Below are 20,669 nucleotides of genomic sequence, written 5' to 3'. Positions count from 1 at the left end.
TAACATGTTTGTTGATGTGGAGGGTATTTTAAACTCTAGCTCAGCTAAATGGAATATGCTGAAAAAGAATAATCTCATTAGGTTAAAAAAAATTCTGGGGGACAAATCACAAGAATTTGTGCAAGAATCACAAGAATTAATCCAGTCAACTACTGCAGCTTGAGCAGTGCATTTGGTATGTTTTTAGTATAACGTTAAAATTATAATGTAGATGTCACAAATTTGGGAATAATGCAGGGTCAAATACTTATTTGGACAAGAGGACATTTAAATCCGTAACATCTGTATGATGAAATTGGAGGGAGGAAGAGGTGTGAAGTGATTGTTTTTTCTCTGACTCTCCTCTTTTGCAGTTTCTGTTGAGAGCACCTCATTGATGACCTCTGAAACTGCTGAAATCCCAGACCATAGCTGCTCCTCAGAAGATCTTTGTTCGCTGGAAGTTCAAGGATCTCTCCGTTCTTCAGATTTTTCTCCCTCCTGTACAAACTGCAAAGGGGCCACAGGCCGGAGCTGCAGCAGTCTGGACTACAGCACCCGCTGCAGGTTCCACAGAACTCGCTCAGAAGGTTTCCCTGATGAGGATGTCAGTTTGCACAGCAGAGTCTCTATGGACAAGTCTCAAGGACAGGAAAATGAAAACTGTGCCCACGGCAGATCCTCAGACTGTTCCTCAGAGAATTTCAGTCCCTCAGAAAGAGAACTGCGGAATTCTGCGCAAGAAAGCAGTGTCTCATTACATTTGAAACAAATGAAAATGTGCTGCGGGGTCTTTAGCCAGCCCTCTGTCCCTGCCCACACTGCTCCCTGTTTTGGGCCTGCAGATACTTCATCGTATGTGAGCAGTTCTGAGAGTTCCCAGCAGCATCATGTTACAAAACACCAAATTTCAAACATTGTCCGCTCAACTAGTGATCCTGTATCGTGTTCGTCTTATATAGAAGGTAGGTGTGGTACAGCGAGGCTGATGGAGTGTGGAACAAGTGAGAGGTGTTGGATTAATGCTATTGGTGCTGCTGAATGTTACTGGAAACCTTTTTGTGTGTTGACTTCCCTGTGGGGAATTTAATTCCATGCACAGCTTCTAGATTTGATTTATTTTTTTTTTTTCAAGACTGGAGGTGGTAATAAGTGGCAGTGATGTTAAGTTTGGATTTTCTGAGTTGTCCCAGCCTTTCTGTGCTTGTCAGAAAGCTGTCCCCATGAGTAGACGCTTCCGCCTGTTTCTGTGAGAAACTAAACCAATGGTTGAGCAGTAGCCGTGGTCTATTTGGGAAATGATTAGTTGAGCTGTCATGCTCTTAATACAGCAGGTTGTGTTTCCTGAAGGTGACACTGATGTGGACAGTTTCATTTCTGAGGCAGTCACAATGTGACTACATTGGACTGTATTGTGAAAAGTTTTAGAGTAAGGTGAGATGAGGCATACAACAAGGTGATAAAGGGAAAGGAGAGCTTGTGACTGCTAAAGATAAGCATCTGTTACGAATCTCTTTTTAGACAGGTAGGGGAGAAGAGGAATTATTAGCCGAATACTATCTTTATAAAAATCTGCTTGTTAGTGGAGACTATATGTTAGATTTAGTAGGGAGTGGTTTGATCAAACAATAACAGGAATATGGAAGCGTCTAAGGCAATTGATTTATGGATTTATGGGGGGATATAAGCTCTTTGAAGAGGTTAACGTGGAGAAGTGATTTGAAAGCAAAGATGAAGGCTTTGTAAGGTGTTAGGCAGATTGTGCTGATACAGAAGCGCTCACTGGGCTCTCTAAGGTATCTAGGGGAAGAACTGACTACCTCTGTAAAAGAAAAAGGAGACAAAATGCTGATATAGCTATTTTAATGTAGAAATGTGGATTCTGGTATGGTGTTTTCTGCATCATTATTCTCTTACGAATTTCAGAGACCTCATAGCTAGTTCAGTAATTGACTGAACTACCTTTAGAAGTCTGGCCTCAGCATGCTGTCAAAGAAATGTAAATCTTTAATCTAGAAGTCTGTGCTTATTTAATGAAATTCAAATTGCTAGAATATATAGGTTCTATGAAGCTGTTGTGCAGACAGTAAGTAGGAATCCTTTTGGAATCCTTTCTACTGGGCCAAACACAAGAGCAGCTCTTTCTCTTCTGGATTACACTCTGCAAGTTTTCCATATTGTGCTCCATATGCTCTTTGAGTAGTGTTTGACAGAGATATTAATGTAGGCAGCCATATCTATGTGCTCTAGCTGACTTCTGGGACACCTGCCATAACAGATGCTCTGCCTTTATTTTTACGTGTCCTAAATACATCCATCATTTCTTCTGGAGGAGTGGCATTATTTAATTAACTCTTCTTATGGGAATTACTTTGACTAATTTCCAAGTTCCTAGCCCTGTATGAGCTGAGAACAAGAGTTGAACATTGCAGAGATTTAACTGGGTTTAGTAAAGATTTCAATAACAATGCAGAGATGGTTCTAGAAATACTGATACACATGTGGCAAAGGGGATTATGGGAGTAACACAGAGTGTCTGTACTGGCCTAGTTTGCTGCTCTGAGTATGGAAGATACCTTAAAATGAAATGTTTGAAAGGCATTTGAGTTTAGATTTGATTTGCATCTTCATTTCATTATTGTATTTTACAAAAACAGAGTTTACCGCATTTTTTTGTCTGATTTTTTTTTTTCACTACTTTGCTTGCCTTCCTGATTTGACTTTTTGTTGTCCATCATTTCGAAACCACTCAGATTGGAGATGGCCCAGTTTACCATGTACCAGCTGCTTGTGGCAGCTTCTAGATTTTTCATCACTGACTGCTGCTCTATGGATTCTACTTCAAAATTTGAAATTCTTAGTAATATTTCTAACAATTCTGTACTTGAATTTAAATATGTGGATACGTATGATAAATGCTCGTAATTCTGTGGGCTATACATTATGTAATCTTGCAGTTTTAGTAAGAAAAAGCCCATGCAGCAGATAATGTATGGCACCAGTAACACTGACAGGCATGGGAGATTTGGAGCACACTTAAAGTTGTTTGCAGGCTTAGGTGTGTCATGATATGAGTCGAGAGGTGCTAAAAGAAGGCGTGCACCTACTGTGTATGCTGAGCTGGTGCTCTGTTTCACAGCCATCTGTATGACTTCAGTGCGATGTGCACTGGAAAGGAAAATGAAAGACGTGAAAGTGTCTTAATTTCTCACAACTTCTCTGTGTTTGTAGCATCTTATGATTGACTTTGTTGAATTGTTCTTTCCACCAGAAAGGGTTATGCCAGCTTTTCATGACAGACCTTCCCAGAAGTGGAAGAAAACCTCTTCTACTATGCTAAGAAGTCCAAAACAGTTATCGGTTCTGAAAACAGATGTAAGCAGGCATAGCATAAATGGGAGGGTTTATTTCACCTTGGCTGTCATAAGCTTGAGATCACAAAGACTGTGCTGATGTGTAGTGTGATCCCATGATCATTGAACTGTGCTGGCATCTCAGAAGCCTTCTCATGAGAGGGCAACTACGTTTAGAGCTGTGTTCAGATGCTCTGAAACCATTTGTTACTAATTGGATGAGCACCGTGGTTCAATTGTTCAGTTTTGTTCTGCAAAAAACAGACAATATTAAAAAAAAAGAACTGAACAAAAAACTGTTCTTATGGGGGGGAAAAAAAAAGCTTAATCCTTCCTGTTTCTCCATTTTTTTTTAAATTTTATTTTATTTTTGAGATAAACTATGTTTGCCAAGGAAATACAGTATGGTCTGAATTCTGCCCCCTAGAAGTCATCGAGCCTGCTTTAACTTCAGTACCTCAGCCTGAAATATGTTGATGTGAGCGGCATAACAGAGAGGAAACCAGCAAGCAAGGAACTGTATTTTTCTGTCTGTGTTTATCTAATAACCAAAGGACATATTTGTACAAAGTAGCTTCTCATCATGAACGGAAAAGCAAGTAATATTTCATCTGAGTAGATTCATTCAGTAAAGGTGATAATAAAAGATCCAAACGTATTTTTTCCTTGCTTTCAGCAGAGCATAACAGGGCTTGATTGTGCTCTTTTTGGCTCTTTGTTTAAAGGTGATCATTGTGCCTGGAGTCCTATATGTAGACAGCATCAAGATGCAGGATCTTCAGCCACATTAGAAACAGGTGAGATCAGTTTTCTAAAGCAGGTGGGTTCCGTTAAAAAAAAAAATATATATATATATATATATATAAATTAAAATTGGCTTCCGATATAGGAAATAAGATGAATAAAACATGAGGTAAAAATCACTTTAATAATCACTCAATACATGCATGATGTACAGCACCAATGGAATTGTATTTACACACATTAATAGAGCCCACCTATTGACAGAGTGCTGTTTTTGTACTGAATGTAGTGCATTGGGTTTGTTTGTCTCACAGCATACTGTGAAAAGGGGAAAATTGATTGTTCCCCCACCCAACCATGTGATGTGCATGCAGAATTCTCTCATTCCATAGCAGAGCTACAGCTGCAGTTTTTTTGGAAGCAGCCTTTGATCACAAATTACAAATGCTGTGACTGAAGTCTCCCATTTAGTTTGGTGTTTTTGCTATCTCTATTTCTTGCTGATGTCTCATATTCACTCTTCTTATTTGTGAGGTCTAACTAGAAGGGGAACCAGGTTCTTAAAGTCAGGCAAGTTACATGTATAACACTGACAGGTTGGTGTTTCCCCTTACCATTAATGTCAACTGACATCCCTGAAAGTGGATGTAACAAAAATGTTGGAAATGTATGAAGTGCTTTAATTACCCGCTCACTTAACTAAATGCAGTCTTTCTTGCTCATGGGAGCAAATTGTAACCCAACTTCTGGTTAAAATTACCCATTTTTGCAGTGTTTCCTTGATTACATATTGTTATTAGCAACAGGAAAAACAAAAACAAAGTAAAACCTTTTGTAGCAATTCTTGACTTGCTTTTTTTTCTTCTTTAAAAAATCATCAAACTCTTACTTTAAAGATATTCTTCCCCCCCTTTTTTAGTGGCTGCCTCTGGTTGTCAGCATTCTTTGAGCAGTTTCCTACCAACTGGAAAACAGAGGGATGCAAGCAAAATTGATCTACACTTAAAGCCAAAGGCTTTGCAAACAGTCTCAAAAGAACGACCACACTCTTTAGTGGACCTTAAGGCCTATAAAGATACAAAAATTTTAGTGGCAAAATTTTTGGAACATTCAAACTGTAATCTCCCTCCAGAAGTACGTCATGTAGTGAACAGTATACGATCAGTAATAAAATCTGATGAAAGACACATGGAAGAAGCCATCTTCAGTGCCAATATTATAGACCAGGTAGGCCACAAATGTTCTAAAGATTTGTTCAACTCTAATAGACACATACTGTATGAAAATGTTTCTACACTTTTAAATACTTCAAAGAATTATTACAGAAATTTTTTATAATAGCATGGCTTCAGTAAGAAATTAAGTAAATTTATCAAGGGGTAATGTGTTATATGCTGAGGAAGTAATAGATGTATAAAGAACTCTTCAGCCAGACCCAGTCCTGGTAATACCCTCATGATCTCCAAGGAATTGATTTTACACATTGGTAATCATAACTTTTTTGGAAATAACTTTATAAATAACATAGCTATTTCCAAAGCCTTTTTACACCTGGGACATACTATTCTCCATACTTTCATTTGTATTCATAGATTGAGGGATAGTTTCCAGAACTGACTTGGGTGTGTTGTTTTTTTTCAGGCAGCTGTGCCTGTACAGCATAAGCTACTAGCTGAAAAGAAAGGGTGGATAAGCAAGTAGAACCACAATCTATTGAAGCAGAACACTGCAGTTACCCTTAAAGCTGGTTAGAAGAATGATAACGATCCTTGCTATTTATAAGGAAAATAATTGCTAATTTTGTGCCTTTCCAAATGAAAGAATAGTACATCTTCTCACCATGAGATAGAATAAAGCAGATGTAGAGCTCGGAAAGGATTATAAAACAAAGGAATTAGTAGCAGCAGCAACATTTATAATCTAATACATACTTAATAACAAATCTTCTTTGGGGAAGGAATGTGATGAATCACCTCTTGTTATTATTGTTACCGGAGTGATAGATGTAGAAATGAAGTTTGGCTTATATGGCCAGGTTTGAAAAGCAGAATGTTCCTAACACTGACCATCTGTGTTCAGGTTGACAGAAGGTTGTCTTTCCACAAACCCGGACTGGTGATTAAGGGTGGACACTTGGCTCTGCTGGTTTTACCTTCTGAGATACTTACTATATGTAGCATTTGTCTGCCAATCCCCAAATGGGGTAAATTTCCGGAGTATTTAAATGGGATTTAAACTGCATGTGAAGTAGTCTGAAGCTTAGCAGGAAACATGCACCATTTGCAGTCTTGCTGCAAGATTGCCTTTTGCTAATGATGAAGTAGAACGTAGAAGGAGCATTGTATCATTTAACTCAGGTCATATCAGTAGAAAAGCAGTACTACCATGGCGTACTTAGAGTGACAGTGTGGAGTCAACTTTTAACATTTTTAGTGCTGTGCAGTATTTGTAGGCCTTTAAATCCTCAGTGTTAGAAAGCTGAAAACAAAAACAGTACCTTTAAAAAAAACCAAACATTATTTCCCACAAAACAGAAGAGGTTGGAGGAACGTGAGTGTTTATGGAGCTCGCAAAACTAGAAGCTCATAGCACAGCTTTTACCCTGTGCACATCTCTTCGCTCCAAGAGGAGATATGTGTGGGTTTTTTTTCACCATAAAGAAAATCATTGTAGGAAAGGTACTTTTTCAGCCAGAAAACAGCATTCTTTAGTAAAACTCCAGGCCATCCCAGCAGACTATGTAAGTGACAGGATTTTGGTGAAATGGCTGTATTATAATTCAGATTTGTGAAGCAGCCTGATTGTTCTTTTAACTCCAAAATGTTTATCAGGCTTGAGAGGTTTTAGTTCTCTTCCACCTTCACAAAAGCATTTCTTTCTCCTAAAAAAAAAAAATAGATGAGTTTAATTTACTCCAGTCTTGCATTTGTTTCTTATAAAGCAAAACTAGCTTCCTTTCCATCTCTTTCCTTTCCATTCTTGTACAGAGAAACAAATATTTGTTTGCTCCTTTGTTGATTTAATACAGGTGCAAATCTGACTTTGCTTTCCAATAGCCAGCTATGACCAGGTGTAAAAACAGAAGTGGGATAGATTCTGGGTGGCTGTGTAACATGCATCTCCTTTGGTGGAGCTCCATCACTCAGTAACTGAAAGTTATGTTCAGAGGCCAAAGCTTCTAGATGGAAAAAATAAATAAATAAATAAAAATTGACCCTGTTTTCTCCACTTTTTCCTTCTCCATTCCTGCCCTTTTGAACAGGTCATTACAAGTTCCCGGCTGAGTGTGAATACCTCTAGAAAGCGACTTCAGGAAGACCTTCATCTGCAGAGTTGTGGTGCTCTGAGCTCTCCAGTTGCCTTCTTACGCAGGTCCCCTGTCACTCACAGTGTAGAACGGGACAGGCCTCACAGTTTAATTGGAGTTTGCCAGGAGACCATCCTTTGATAACATTCACAGGTATGTGATTCCAGCAGAGAGAATTAAGGAAGAAACCAGGACTGGGAGAAATGCAAGTAGTGGATGGCTTAAAAAGGAAAAAGTGTCTTCCTTTGGAGTTCTGCTTTTTTTCCAGCAGCAGGAAGAGATCACCTGTTATTCTGAATGTAAATTTCAGCCCTGCATTTTGAAAAAAAATAACTGATTTATTAGTAAACTCATAACAAATGTTTTCCCGACCAGAAATGCATATATTTCACTGTACTTACAGAAATGCTGCTGATGCTGTCTAGCATTTCTTCAAAACCATTGCAAAAACCACCACAGACTGGCTGTACAACTTAGAAGTTGTATTTATTTAATGTACCTCAAGGTGTTTTAACTATGATCAGTGTTTTAATAAAAAGTATTTCTGGACTTTGCTTTTTCAACAACTGACTTGAGTAGAACTGTAATGTCGATTGGTGTGCTCACTGAGTGCTGCTTCTAATTCATTTTTCCAATGTCTTTCACGCCAGGCTAACTGACCTGCTGTATTACTCTTTTCCTCTGAGCCCCTGCAATGTGTTGCCCCTTTAAATACTACTGAAGGCTCTGGCGTGGTTTATTTTTACTTGGTTCTCAATGGTCATGAGGTTATTAGTGGAGTAGTGTGTGCTCCTGAAAACTGACATTGCAAGTACTCTGTGAATTGTGGCCGAAAGGTGCATTAGGGAAGAAGTTGCTGAAATTGTGCATTTCCAGTAAGGTTTTCTAAGCTTGTAAACATCAGGTGATAGGAAATGAGATGGATTTTTATCTAGCAGAGCTGTGAACGTTTGCTAAAAGAATTGTTATTCCAATTACAAGTATGAGCAGTTGTGTTACTAAAACATTTCCTTGTGGCTCTGCTGCATTTTTATTAAAATTATCTTAGGAAAAAAGGTAAGTATTGTTGGCACTAATATGATTACCAGCATAAACAGAGCTTTGCCAGCAATATCTTCCAGTGCAAGCTTCATCCTAGCTCTCTCAGAGGAAAATGGAAAGGCCTTAAACAAAAGGTTCTCATAAAGAACCTACCATGGGTTTTGATGTTTCAGGGCTTTAATTTTTTTACAGTAGTGCTTGTCAGTAGCATTACAGTTTCCATTTGAGGTTTAATCATATACTGCTTTCATTTGTGTCATTCCGAGCTGGGCAGACGTCCTGTGAAAAGGTCACAAAGGAACATAGCTGGAGATGGGTGGTTTAATTTTTATGGAATAATCCATTTGAGAGTGCACCGTGCTTCTGTGTTGATGTGAACTTACAGTGACATCCAGTGGCAACAAGGTATGCTATTTGAAAGCAGCAGCTCTAAAGACGATGATACGTTAATTACTAATTCAAGAGATGAATTCTTTTCTCTTCAAAAAACAATCTGTGACCTTTGCAACTGCACTTAGTTGAAGAATTAAATGATAGTTGAATTCTTTACGATGTAAACTTGTGGAACAAACAAAATAAGCGAACTTTCTTTCTTATTTCAGATTTATTAGTGATAGTAGGTTAATTCTTTCCTAAGGTCAGTTGCATGCAACACACTAATCCTTGAAGTACAGTCATCTAAAGCTCTTTAGTTACTGCATGGTAAGGCTTATTAAGTCACAGTGTATTTTCCTCAAGGCTTTGCCCCCTCTGCACCCTCCCGCCCCCTCCCACCCCCCAAAAAAACCTAGACAAAAAGTTACACCAATTAACATTTATCGCATAAAGAATACAACTTTACTACTACTTTTTCTTGTTGTTTTTTTAAATCTACACACATTCCAGTACTGCTGATGGTGCTAGGTTATTGGTTGGAACAATTTACATTCAGAACACATTGCCCTCAGGAATAAGAATGCTTTATAAAAAACAACAGAAAACAGGTAAGCATGGCTTTCCCATTTTGAGCTCATATTAACAAAGAATATGCAAAAATTAGAAGAAAAAACCAGCCCAACACATACATTACACAAACTGTGCAATAAGTCATCCATGAAATCACTCAGTTAAATCATAAAAATCACAAGCATTAAAAATAAATATGTATCTAAATAAATATTTTGATTTTTATCTTGTGGCAATTATTCTTTATTTAGCATATGAAACACTTGTTACATGTTTATGTTCACACCTTGCCAAACAGGTTACACTTGTCATAACAATACCAAGTACTACAGTGGTTTTCTTTACATTTGAATCTAAAAGGTTTACCTGCACACATTCCTTTCCACTGAAATACCACCTATTCAGCACCAGATTTAAAATTACACAATGCTCTTGGACCACTTTATGGACTGGGATTCTTTTTTAAGTTTCAGGCAGCCGTAGTTTCCTCCAATTGCTTTTCTTTGCCATTTCCTATAGTCTCATTCGTCAAGTTTTCGCATTCACCGTGTTATCAAACAGGACAGACATACATACATCACTCCACGTAAAGGTTACAAATAAATATGTTTTAAGTTTTATGAGAAAAGAGTTTAGAAGATGTTGCAAAATACTTAAATGATTTACAAAGATTGTGTGTCAGTGATTATTGTCCTTGACCATCCTTCTCATCGCTTTTTGGCAAAGAAATAAAAAGGAGAGAAAAAACAGACCCCCGTCTGTTCCTGGTTTCGGAGTCCTCATGGCAGCTTCAAAGCCTTTCATTCGTACAAAATACAAAATTCTCTTCAGCTCTGAGGGCTCTGATGGAATCGTTAACTCATTCAGCTTTGAGGCGATCATTTAATTATTTTCCTGCAAGAGTCGCATGCTAGATGTACAGGGGTGTCTCTTGCCCAGTTAGAAGCCTGAACATGGCAGCTGGCATCGTCTTCATATGAATCTGTAGATTGATTTACGCAAAATTAACAGAACTGCTTTCTACTAGTTTTAAATAATTTACAAGGCTCAGTCTGTCTCCCCCATTTGTTCCTACTGATGTGAACAACACCAGAATTTCTTGTTAAAAGTTTTCAGGATGTGAAAAGCTGTATTGCTGCATTTTATTTTTCTAACGACAGCTGTCAGGAAGCCCCCCATAAAGCTAAGGGGATGCTTAAGTACTTCTTATTGTTAGTGGTGTGTTTCTGCACACCAAACCTGCTGCTCTAACATTAACTGGACCTGCATTTTCTTCAACTCTGCTCCCCAATTTGAGGGTCCTTTTTATTTTATTTTATTTTTATTTTTTTGTATTTTCTCCTGACTGATGAATGTTTGAACACAAAATTTGATCTTTATCACCTGATACTTCAGAGCCAACCCAGAGTGTAGGGAACCAAGTTCTTGCATAGCTGGTCTATTCGTTTTTACAAAGAGAATTGTGGTAAGCATCAGAAGGCATCAGAAACTTGCTAACATCTGTAAAGTAGCTATCAGACTATATGAGGCTGAGGACTGTGTACTTTAGTAACTGTCCACTCTGCTTGGTATCTTAATGCTGAAAAAAGAAAAACAAAGTTTCATGATGTTCTTGTGTTTAGTGAGTTTTTGTGCAGCAAAGAGGTACCACAAAGACATGGAAGCTCTCTTGGAATCTACACAGCTCTGTTCCTGCCAACATGCATGTACCACCACATGTACTCTGAATTCCTTTTCAAGTACCATTTTCCACAGGAAAAGAAGGTACCTACAAGTTTTGGCAGAGGAGTTAGTGGAAGATCTGGCCAGGGCTGAGTGTGATCCTACTCTAAATTCGGTAGATTTTGGTAAACTTGGATCTTGTTCATCCACTGATGATTTCTCTAAAAGTACTGCAGAGAGATGTCTTATTCCCAAGGTAAGTTGGAAATGTTCCATCAAAGTGAATTAAAATACATATAGATTTTAATCTCAGCTCTTTGAACATTGATTTATTTTTACAGCAGATGCTGTAGTCAAAAGCTAAGAGATACAGCTAACAGACATAGCTAACATGCGTACTTGATTTCTTCCTTTAATTGACGGGTTTAATTCAAACAGCAGGCTGAGGTTCAGAGTCATGCCATGAACTCTTGAAATGAGTGTGAAAACGTACAGAATATGCATCTAATTGTTCAAAGATGTTTGCTTAATTGTTATCAGTGCTCATCTCCAATTTACTGAGGTGATGGTTTTAATACTATGTTAAGTCATTTTTCAACTGATACTTTTTCAACAGTTTCAAGTCTTTGATAAAAATTAAATTTTATGTAATCCTTTTCTTACCTCTCCCACCGAATTAGACAGTGCTTGTACTATCTTCTCGTGAGCAGTTGCAACAACACTTTGTCCATTGATCTCAATAATACGATGACCCACTCTAACCCCTCCCCTCTCAGCTATTCCACCTCGCATCAAGCTGCAAATCTGCCAAGAAAAAGCAAAAGTTATTAAAGATTAGAAATGTCAGAGTATAGCAGTGAATAGGATTTAATACACTGCAGAAGATACCAGCGGAAAGCAGTGAGCAGTACTACAGGGTATTGGCATTTCACCATTTTTCAAAACTTATGGAAATTACTATTTTTGCTTTGATTCTTCTGTACTGGCAACGTGTAAGTATGTATGAAGATACACCTGGCTGCAAGGCAGAAGCAGCAGCAGAAGTTATGTGGAAAAGTGAAGTTTTACATACTGTTGGGATAAGAAAGTGATTATGTTGAAATCTGTTTCTCACTGTACCATCCAGACTCTTTCTGAAATTACCACATTGTACTCTCTGAACAGAGGGATGTAAAAAGCACTGATGTAGGCTGAATGAGAGGACGAGGCCATGTAGGCATTCTGTATTGAAAGGTGGTGCAGGGTCCTGAGTGAGCACATTCTTATTACAGGCTGTTAGCAGCAAACTGCTTGAATACCAAGGGATGACAGCTTGTTTTCTGTACCTCTGCAGGCTGGAAAAGGGCATTCTGCCCTCCTGAGCCACCGCTTTTCTCCATGTTTTATAGTGCTGCTGACTAGAGAGAGCTTAGGACAAAGAAGGCAAATCAGGCCACTGTTTTACCACATCATCCACAGGTACCAGTAAAGAAATATGCAGATTTTTAATTTTATGCCTCCTATAACAGGAAATAATTCTGTAAGAATTATATTTATCAGATGCAATCTTAAGAGTCACTGGTATTTGAAATGATTCTGAGGTTTCAAAATGCTTTGTGTATAAGTAGAAGGAATACAGCTCAATGAAGCATGGTGATCTTTATTAAAAACCTGTCTTAACGGCAACCGACATCTGTGCTATGATGGGGCCTTCCTGTCAGTCTAGGAAGATGTGTATTGGATGGAAATTCCTGCTAAATTGTTTCAGAAGACCTAAGTTCACACAGCATGTAAGGCAGGTGAGGTATAGTTTGAATCACTGAAAGTGAGCAGAGCTTACTGTGCTGAGATGCACCCACTGCTTACTGAGAGAAACCTGTTCTTGGAGGAAAAGTGCTGCAGGAATAGCACCCTGTGATGGCTGCTTCTGCAGTTACTGTCAGTGGCTGTAATCATATGCCAAGAATTATTTGTTGAGATCTGATAGTTTGCTCTGAGCTAAATGTAAGTATGATAAGATGTGGCTTGTGTCTCAGCGAGTTTATAATTTAATTCAGAAACAAATATAGTGCGTGGGAAGATGGACAAGCTAGCATAAAATTAGAGTGGAACATGTGGTTGAGCAGTATCTTTTCTGTATGACCCGTGCTTTTCTTTGAAATCCTCTTTGCAAATGTAAGTGCTAAGAGAAATGAAATCCTTGCTCAAATTCAGGGTGTCTGATATGAGGAGGGAAAATATGCAGATCTTAATTTATTATAGAACAAACAAAGAAAACCCACCTTCTTTAACATTATGGAAAAGTTTATCCTACAGCGATACTTGTCTTGCAGCAGCCACTCTATGAGTGCCTGAGCTTTGCCCACTGTGGCTCCTAAATTGCTTCTGATGGACTCTAATGGTTAGAGGCACCATCAAGACCTTTCACAAAACTGCCATCTTGAATTTCAGTGCATTGTGCAGGCTGCCTACCTTCTAATCATAGCCCTAACAAGATAGGCTGTATTACACAGATCTTCACCCAACTTAATACAAAGCTTCTCATTTAACTCAGTGTTCAGTTTAGTTCAGTGCTGCTGGGGATTGTATGGAGTCATGTGGCAGGACAAGAGCAGAATGTGCCAATGGAAACCCTATACACACATTTCATAAAATAAAATATACAGACCATACAACCTTCTGAAATAAAAGCCTTCAGAGCAAATGGAAATGCTGCCTCTAACCCTACTGGCATAAAGTAAAAGGTAATGGATTGTGTATCTACCCAGAGCATTTTTTTTCTTCTGGGGCACACAAAGCTCTTTTAGTAGCAGTGAATTTCTAGCAGCCTCAGACATAGGAAGTGGTCTCTTATCCTAATTCAAGAACATGATCCCTCTCCAGGGAGAGGATTCAGCTTCCTTTTTGTAAGCATTAGATATTTTAATGAGGTAGAAAAAGGAACAGACACAGATCTCAAGTGGCTCTGACTGGCTTCACAGATCGTGTTGCGCTAGAGGCAGAGTGCAGATGTAAGGAAATGTGCTGCACTTCTAGCACAGATTTATGTGGCTCCTGTATTTGTGAGTGACTGACTGAAAACAGCCTAAGACTTCAGTCTCCAGCCCACGTATGTGAGACATATTTGGCTGGCAAGCTTAAGGTGAGCAGATCCTTAAGTAAATGAGATTCTACTCAGCCAGGACTGTTTACCTTAATATCATAGTTGTGAAATATGGCAACTATTATTAAATAAAGCATAACTGAGCCTGTGCTCTATTTTTTGTGTAAACAGAGAAAAAATAGAAGCAAACCATATTAGATGAACCTCCTCAGCTGTTAGGTATTCTGTGGTGTCCTAGGCAAGTTGCAGTGAATCATTATGAAACTCCAATCCCATCAGTTTTACTGTAACTGCCCATTGTGTATCAAAATATTGACTGCAGTACAGTGCAAGACAAATTAACTGTTTTGTCTGAGCAAATACCTAAATACAACCTATCAAACCAGGTTTCTCCTCATGTCATACCTGTACTTCTCTGTCTAAGCACTATATATTTTTTCCTTTAAAGTTTACACAAATACAAACAAAGGCAAGAAACCAAGAATGACACTCAGTTCAGTTAACTTTTACCTATTTATACTGTATTTTTAGATAGAATGCTGCTGGACTGGCGATGGGCTGATAGACTTCTCGGAGGAAGTGAGTGAGCAGCCCAGAGTTTGCTGAGAAGTGGTAGATTATTAGTGGTTGAACTACAGCTGGTGGCTCTATCTCTCCTAATGCAGGAAACAAGAAAATGATGCGAGAGACGACTTGTGTTTGTATACAGATTTTACAAGAAATATGGCATAGTAATTTTCAAATGAAGGCTGATAGGTTGCTTTATGTTCAGTTCTCCATCACACAACATTTCTGCCAATTGTTCCATGTATATGCATGATATTTTAGTTTTTTTCTTAATGTTTTGAAGTTCAAATTTCAGTTTTCTAAGTGTTCCGTAGAAGCTTTTGAGAGCCACGTAGAATATCTGCAATTATTAGTGCAAGAACAGTTTTGCAAATGTAACACTCTGGATTTGTGCAGTTGTGATGTTCCCTAACTAAAACTTCCAAAAGCTGGCTCTTCTGCTGCTCCCTGAGGCACAGCTTCAGCCTTACATGAAATAGGCTGTACAGAATACACAAACAGAAGCAGTCACCTGCAGCAATGCAGTCTCTGCTGCTCCCTGATATCCTATAAAAACAAATCCCAGCTCAAATAGCAATGCTGTATGTTCAGGTTGTTTTGGGGCTATTCACAAAGACTATAGCTGCACATTCAGCACAGATGAGATAGGCAGGTTGAAAAGGAATCACCACAAAACTGTTATCAGCAGAGGAACAGAAGTACCAGATGCATGCATAATGAGGTGATTGCACAGCAGTAGGAGAGATTTAATTATACCTGATCCACCAAGCTGTTTGTTTCTTCACTGTGCAAATGCTAAGCCAAACAGAAGATTAGCATGTTGTTTCCCATCACGTTTTATAACAATTGTTACCATTTAGAAGAATTTCTTCTTGAAAGTTAAGTGATAAACTACCAGGAAAATATACTTTGCAGAGTCACATTTTCAAATGTTAGTTGAAATAAGGGAAATCTTTATCTGAGCAAGGAATTACAGGACCATAAACTAGTCTACGTAGTAGCTTAACAAAAGATATTAAACTCTTCTTTTTGTTCATTGGCTTTTAGATCCAAAACCAGAAGCTTCACAAATGGAATATATATTACAAGCCCTTCTTCTTTGTTTTCTATGAAAGGTTTTTATGCTGAATTTGGTAAACTTTCTGTTGAATGTCCTCTAAATGCTACTAATGTAAAAACAATGATTCGTGACCATCCACAGAGGTGAATACAACAAAGGTCCAGTAGATGGGAGAGAGTGCACTATGAAAGGGAACAACCAAGGTGTGAAGGACAGAGGCTCCAGGTATAAAGGAGATGATCCGATGGGACAGTTTGATGACTGGATTGTCTCTCAGATTCTGTCAGCACCCTGCGAGGATGTACATTTCTTTTAATCTGCCTTTCCTGCAGCCCTGGCCCACCCCTGACAGTACTGTGACAGGCCACCTGAAAGAGGTGATTAACGCACTGTAGTATTGCTCATTGTTCCTTAATTGTATTTTCTCTTTTTATCATTGCACCAGCTGTACATACTGGGCTTCTTGAGGATGGCAATTAGGAAATAAATCTCTGCCTCACACAATGAGCCGCTCTCTGCATCCTCTGTGAAATCTTGGAAAATCAGATCCCGTCCCATTAATCACTTTATTCAAACACTTGGGAAATGCTAATGCTGAGTACGCTGCCAGTAGTGACCAGACCCACTGAACAGATATGTATGTAGGTGAAATGGTTTTAAAGTTGTGCAAAGGAGGACAGAAATACTATGAATGATCTTTCTGTATTTTTGTTTTTACAGACTTCTGTCTACGCTTGTATCAGAGCATTAATCCCAAACGTAATTTAATGCTTTAAACCTGTGCTTCTAAAGAATATCAGCCTGGGGGGAGGTATCCCATCACAGTACTTCCAGCTGGAGAAAGCCTTGTAGTAACATTATTCACACCAGCCTGCTGTGACCATGCAACGATATTTGATCTTAGGTAGGAACATGTAAAACTTCAGTACAATAATTTCTCAGCAATAGCTGAGAATCCACCAATGAGCCACCTGCTTCCCAAAGGATAGGAATAGTATCTTTTAAAACCACCTGCTACTCTTTTCAATGGTGACATACAAATCTGGCAAATTCAGTCCATGAGTTTCACAGAACAGGAACCACAGCCCACAGTTGCTTTTTAATGCGCTTTTCTGTGTGGATGGCCTGATTTTTTTTATTTTTATAGACTGGAAGAAGAGGAAAATGTGATGGTCCTGCATTGCAGGCAGTCCTTAATGCTGTATCAGTCCTCAAAAGCACTGGGTGGCTACCTGAGCTAGCAGTGCCCTGGAAGTTTGCTTTGTACCAGAAAATGGCTATGAGAAAACCCTGAGCTGCACCAGGTGCGTGTTACTTGTCACACTTGTTCTCCTGTTTCCTGTTGTTACAGAGAAACTGCTGCATGCAGAGAAGGGAAAGGGATACCTGGGCCACAATGCCCTTTTTTCTTTTTCAAACTTGTAGTGAGAGAGGCTTAGCTTTAATCAGAGGCAGTCACAGTTACATTCCTGTGTCTGCTTTTCAGGAAGCAGTCCTCTACCATTTAATCCAAATATATTCTACACAGTAGAAAAAACATTTAAGCCATAGTGAGACTGTGCTGAAGGAAGAAAAAAAGGATCAGAGTTGATATTACAAAGTTAGAACTGCAAAAATCAATTTCAGTATAACTGCTTTCCTCGCATCTCCGGTACACTAATGACAGAATCGTGTATATTAGCTGATCCAGATATTACACCAATCAACCTGAACTATAAATCTTGTTAACTGTATTACAAAGGGAAATCCCTCGAGAGTAGCAGCACTTCTTTTGGTGTTGTTCATTTCCAGTATGTTATCAGAGTTAACTGTGAGGTTTTGATTAATGAAGAAATCAGAGTATAAAAATGAAGGTCTTGGAATGTGGGTGTGTATCAGTATGATTTAACTTGCAATTCATTAAATGAGAATACCGAATAAATTAACAGCCATTCTGGGTCTGTGTAGAAGCTCCAGGCAGAGATGAGTGGCTGTGAAGGCAGTAGCTGTTAGAGACAGTTGACAAGCACTGACATATCCAGCCTCCAAAAGTAACTAACAAATCACTGAAGTTGATGATAATTTTTAGAGAGCAGCCCATGTATACGTATTTTACGCACATCTAGCTTGATATGAATGCAACATGAACTAACACTAACCAGGAAGTTCTCAAAATCTATAGAGGGGCGCTTGAAAGGAATTTTTCAATATTTCAATGTATTTCTTCTTCAGAAAAATAACAGCTACTGAACACAGAAACTTACAATTCCATTCTGTACGCTGAAACCCAACTGGTATTTCAAGTCTGGCCGTTTTATGAGTACAGTAGTGACAGGAGGGCAGCTGACAATGTTCAGTTTGACCTGTGTCTGATTCTTGAGACCCTGTAAAATATCCCAAACAAGAATATTTCTGAAAAAGATCTTAATTTGCTCTTTCATTACATTTCCTATTTGTAAGAGTGTAAAGCAGTTGATTTGGGAAACAACAGCTGGAGTTAACAGAAGTCTATTGTTAACCTAGAGATACATGTCTCTATTCCATTAACAGGACTAATTCCTAAGCTGTTTGGCCCAGAAATACCCATAAAAACCTTAACTTTAATTACCATAAAATCTTTCAAGTCAAGAAATACTAAGGCTGACTATTTCCTGCCCTTTATCAGTCTCTGGATAATTATTCTGCTGCTGATCTTAGTTATATTTGAACAGACACTAGATTTAGTCTCAGTACTTAAAGGTACATTATGCATCCTGGGACTGCATTGTCTCTGAGGAATCTTCATTTACTTGGTCTGTCCTACAGTCTACCAGGTCCTATTCGGTCTCCTGTGAGTTCATCTACATAGAGCTCAAGAGCAGCATTGTAGATTTTAATATTCAGATTTTAATTTGGAGTCTGTGGGGAAGCATGAAATTTAAAGATAATTAATGCTGGACAGGTTTTTCAGACATGGCCTTGTTTGCTATAGTCCAGTAACAAAGGCATAGCCAAATTTTCCAGCTCTAACTTTCTGTACATTATCACCCTTGAGCTTCTTTTTCCAAGTCTACATTTTGTTAGTGGCAGATTCCTTATTTCTCATAGTGATACATAAAATCATATGTGCTAGACATCTTCAGGGTTGCTTGTCAGATTATCATGTCTCTGCTAGTTCACAGTCTGCAGCATAAAGAGGCAAGTTTGGGGTACCTTTATGATCCCTTGGCATGTTGCAAGAGGTAGACCAACTAAACTGGTCCCATTAATAGACATAATCTGGTCTCCAATGCTCAGCTTTCCTGAACGAGCTGCAGGGCCGCCATTCATCATGTTTGCCAGGATAACAGTGGGTAGAATGGATCCCCATCCAGATTCCACAATCACCACTCCAAGAATTTCTCCCTTCTGTTTTTCTAGCTGGAGCTGAAATTAGAGAATTTAAAATTAAAAAACAACAACAACAACAACAAAAACCCGATATATATATATACTATATATATTATATATATATAATTATTATTATTTAATAATAATATATTTATTTATTTATTATTTATTATATAATATATATAATTATTATTATTTAAAGCAAAAAAGGAAAAGAGGGAAAAATAAAAAATAAAAAGCTTTTTCCTTTGCTTTGTCCAGATTTGGGCACTGGCATCTCAGTTGTTCCTGACCAACACCTACAAATTACAGAGATAATTCCATTGCATTCTGTTTTGCCACTGCATAGTAGCATGACTTCAAAAACGCTGTTAGAACTGTGCGTAGCATGGTTGTTTCTTTGCTGGGGCGGCTTCCAGTTGCTTGTTCTAGGTGATAATGTATGTCCTTATGATAAACAAAATAAACTACAAGAGAAGAGAATGTTTCTATGTACGTGACAACACTTTATTGCTACCTAGGGACTGTAATCATGTTACACAGCACACTGAATCCTAACATCTCTTATCTGGAGGTACAGATGGAAAATGTTCTCTCCCCAGGAACACACATTCTGTATGAGACTCTTTAATGCTAGGAAAAAAAAAAAAGAGTACAAGTAGGAAAACTGTGGCTGAAGGATTAGGCAATAGGAATTCAAGTCAAAGTAAGTTTGCTTTGGGACTCAGCGTAGAAACCCTGCCTTTGGAACATGGGCCAAGTCCCCATCACAGATCAGCAGTGTAAGATAAGAGCAGAGTTTGGGTGCAGTTACAGTTAGCACGTTCTGGTTTGGAATGCTCAGTATTACAGTGACCTGCATATGAAATATAAAATATCTTGTTATTGTCTTAATATTAATAGTTACGCTGAAGTAATTCAGGGGTAATTAAAGGAAATTCTTGCCTTTTCATGCATTTTAAGTGTGAAACTCCATTTCTTGTCTCGGTTTTGCTTGTGTTCTATTAGATGAGATAGCCTGCCCAGTGTCACAGCATCCTAGACATGTGGTTTTTTTCTCTGTTAAGTAAGAAATATCTTAGAGTGGACACGAAGACAGATTGCTGTCTCTCTTTGTCAATACATGGGGAAAACATAAAAACACCTTATGTGCTGTACTGGAAATGGTGTAAGCACAGAGGTAATTTATGTCAGAGGTGACAGTTTTGATCAGTGGAATTAGAAAGAACCTGGAAATTTTTTTGTTCTAAATCTCACAGAAGAGACTTTAGTAGCACAGTGCTGATGAAATGATGCATCCAGAGATGTTGAATCGTCCTTAAAGTGCCAAAGAAGTTTCACATTCCTGTGAAAAAGACAAATCAGTCCGAAATGAAGATTCCAAAACTACTTTACCTCTTTGCAGTTCTCTGAATTGGAAAAGTGTATGAGATCATCGTTGTACATCTCCTGGGTGTTGATGATATCACTGTACTCTTTCTGACTGAGATCCTCGGGGTTAATTCCATTGGCTCTTAAAAACTCCTGGTAAGCCACGCTAAAAGCCTGACCAATAGACTGAGCTATCAGCTGTGCCTATAA

General features: G+C 38.4%; 2 protein-coding genes across 8 annotated transcripts in view; one reads left to right on the top strand and one right to left on the bottom strand.

Annotated features, from left to right (window-relative positions):
* The window catches only part of FAM189A1 (family with sequence similarity 189 member A1), a 103,720-nt gene extending 86,443 nt beyond the window's left edge, over positions 1–17,277 (top strand). For 2 of the 5 annotated variants that reach the window (XM_015872520.2, XM_015872521.2), the window contains exons 9-12: positions 354–944; positions 4,058–4,129; positions 5,209–5,303; positions 7,339–9,594. In XM_015872520.2, the coding sequence (XP_015728006.1) occupies positions 354–944; positions 4,058–4,129; positions 5,209–5,303; positions 7,339–7,524 (944 nt within the window). In that variant the 3' untranslated portion in view covers positions 7,525–9,594. Of the gene's footprint in view, positions 1–353; positions 945–4,057; positions 4,139–4,995; positions 5,304–7,338; positions 9,595–11,124; positions 11,288–12,364 lie in introns of those variants that run through there. The other 3 variants (XR_004308571.1, XR_004308570.1, XM_015872522.2) reach the window with 3 other exon arrangements.
* The window catches only part of APBA2 (amyloid beta precursor protein binding family A member 2), a 36,940-nt gene continuing 25,494 nt past the window's right edge, over positions 9,224–20,669 (bottom strand). For all 3 annotated transcript variants that reach the window (XM_032446941.1, XM_032446942.1, XM_032446943.1), the window contains 5 exons: positions 20,484–20,663; positions 18,912–19,124; positions 17,984–18,103; positions 11,695–11,835; positions 9,224–10,351 (listed from right to left, as the gene is read on the bottom strand). In XM_032446941.1, the coding sequence (XP_032302832.1) occupies positions 10,280–10,351; positions 11,695–11,835; positions 17,984–18,103; positions 18,912–19,124; positions 20,484–20,663 (726 nt within the window). In that variant the 3' untranslated portion in view covers positions 9,224–10,279. The remainder of the gene's footprint in view (positions 10,352–11,694; positions 11,836–17,983; positions 18,104–18,911; positions 19,125–20,483; positions 20,664–20,669) is intronic.

Source organism: Coturnix japonica, chromosome 10 (assembly GCF_001577835.2).
Source record: "Coturnix japonica isolate 7356 chromosome 10, Coturnix japonica 2.1, whole genome shotgun sequence".
NCBI classification, from domain to species: domain Eukaryota; kingdom Metazoa; phylum Chordata; class Aves; order Galliformes; family Phasianidae; genus Coturnix; species Coturnix japonica.
Note: the sequence above shows the minus strand (reverse complement) of the source record. Positions and strands in the feature narration are given on the sequence as shown.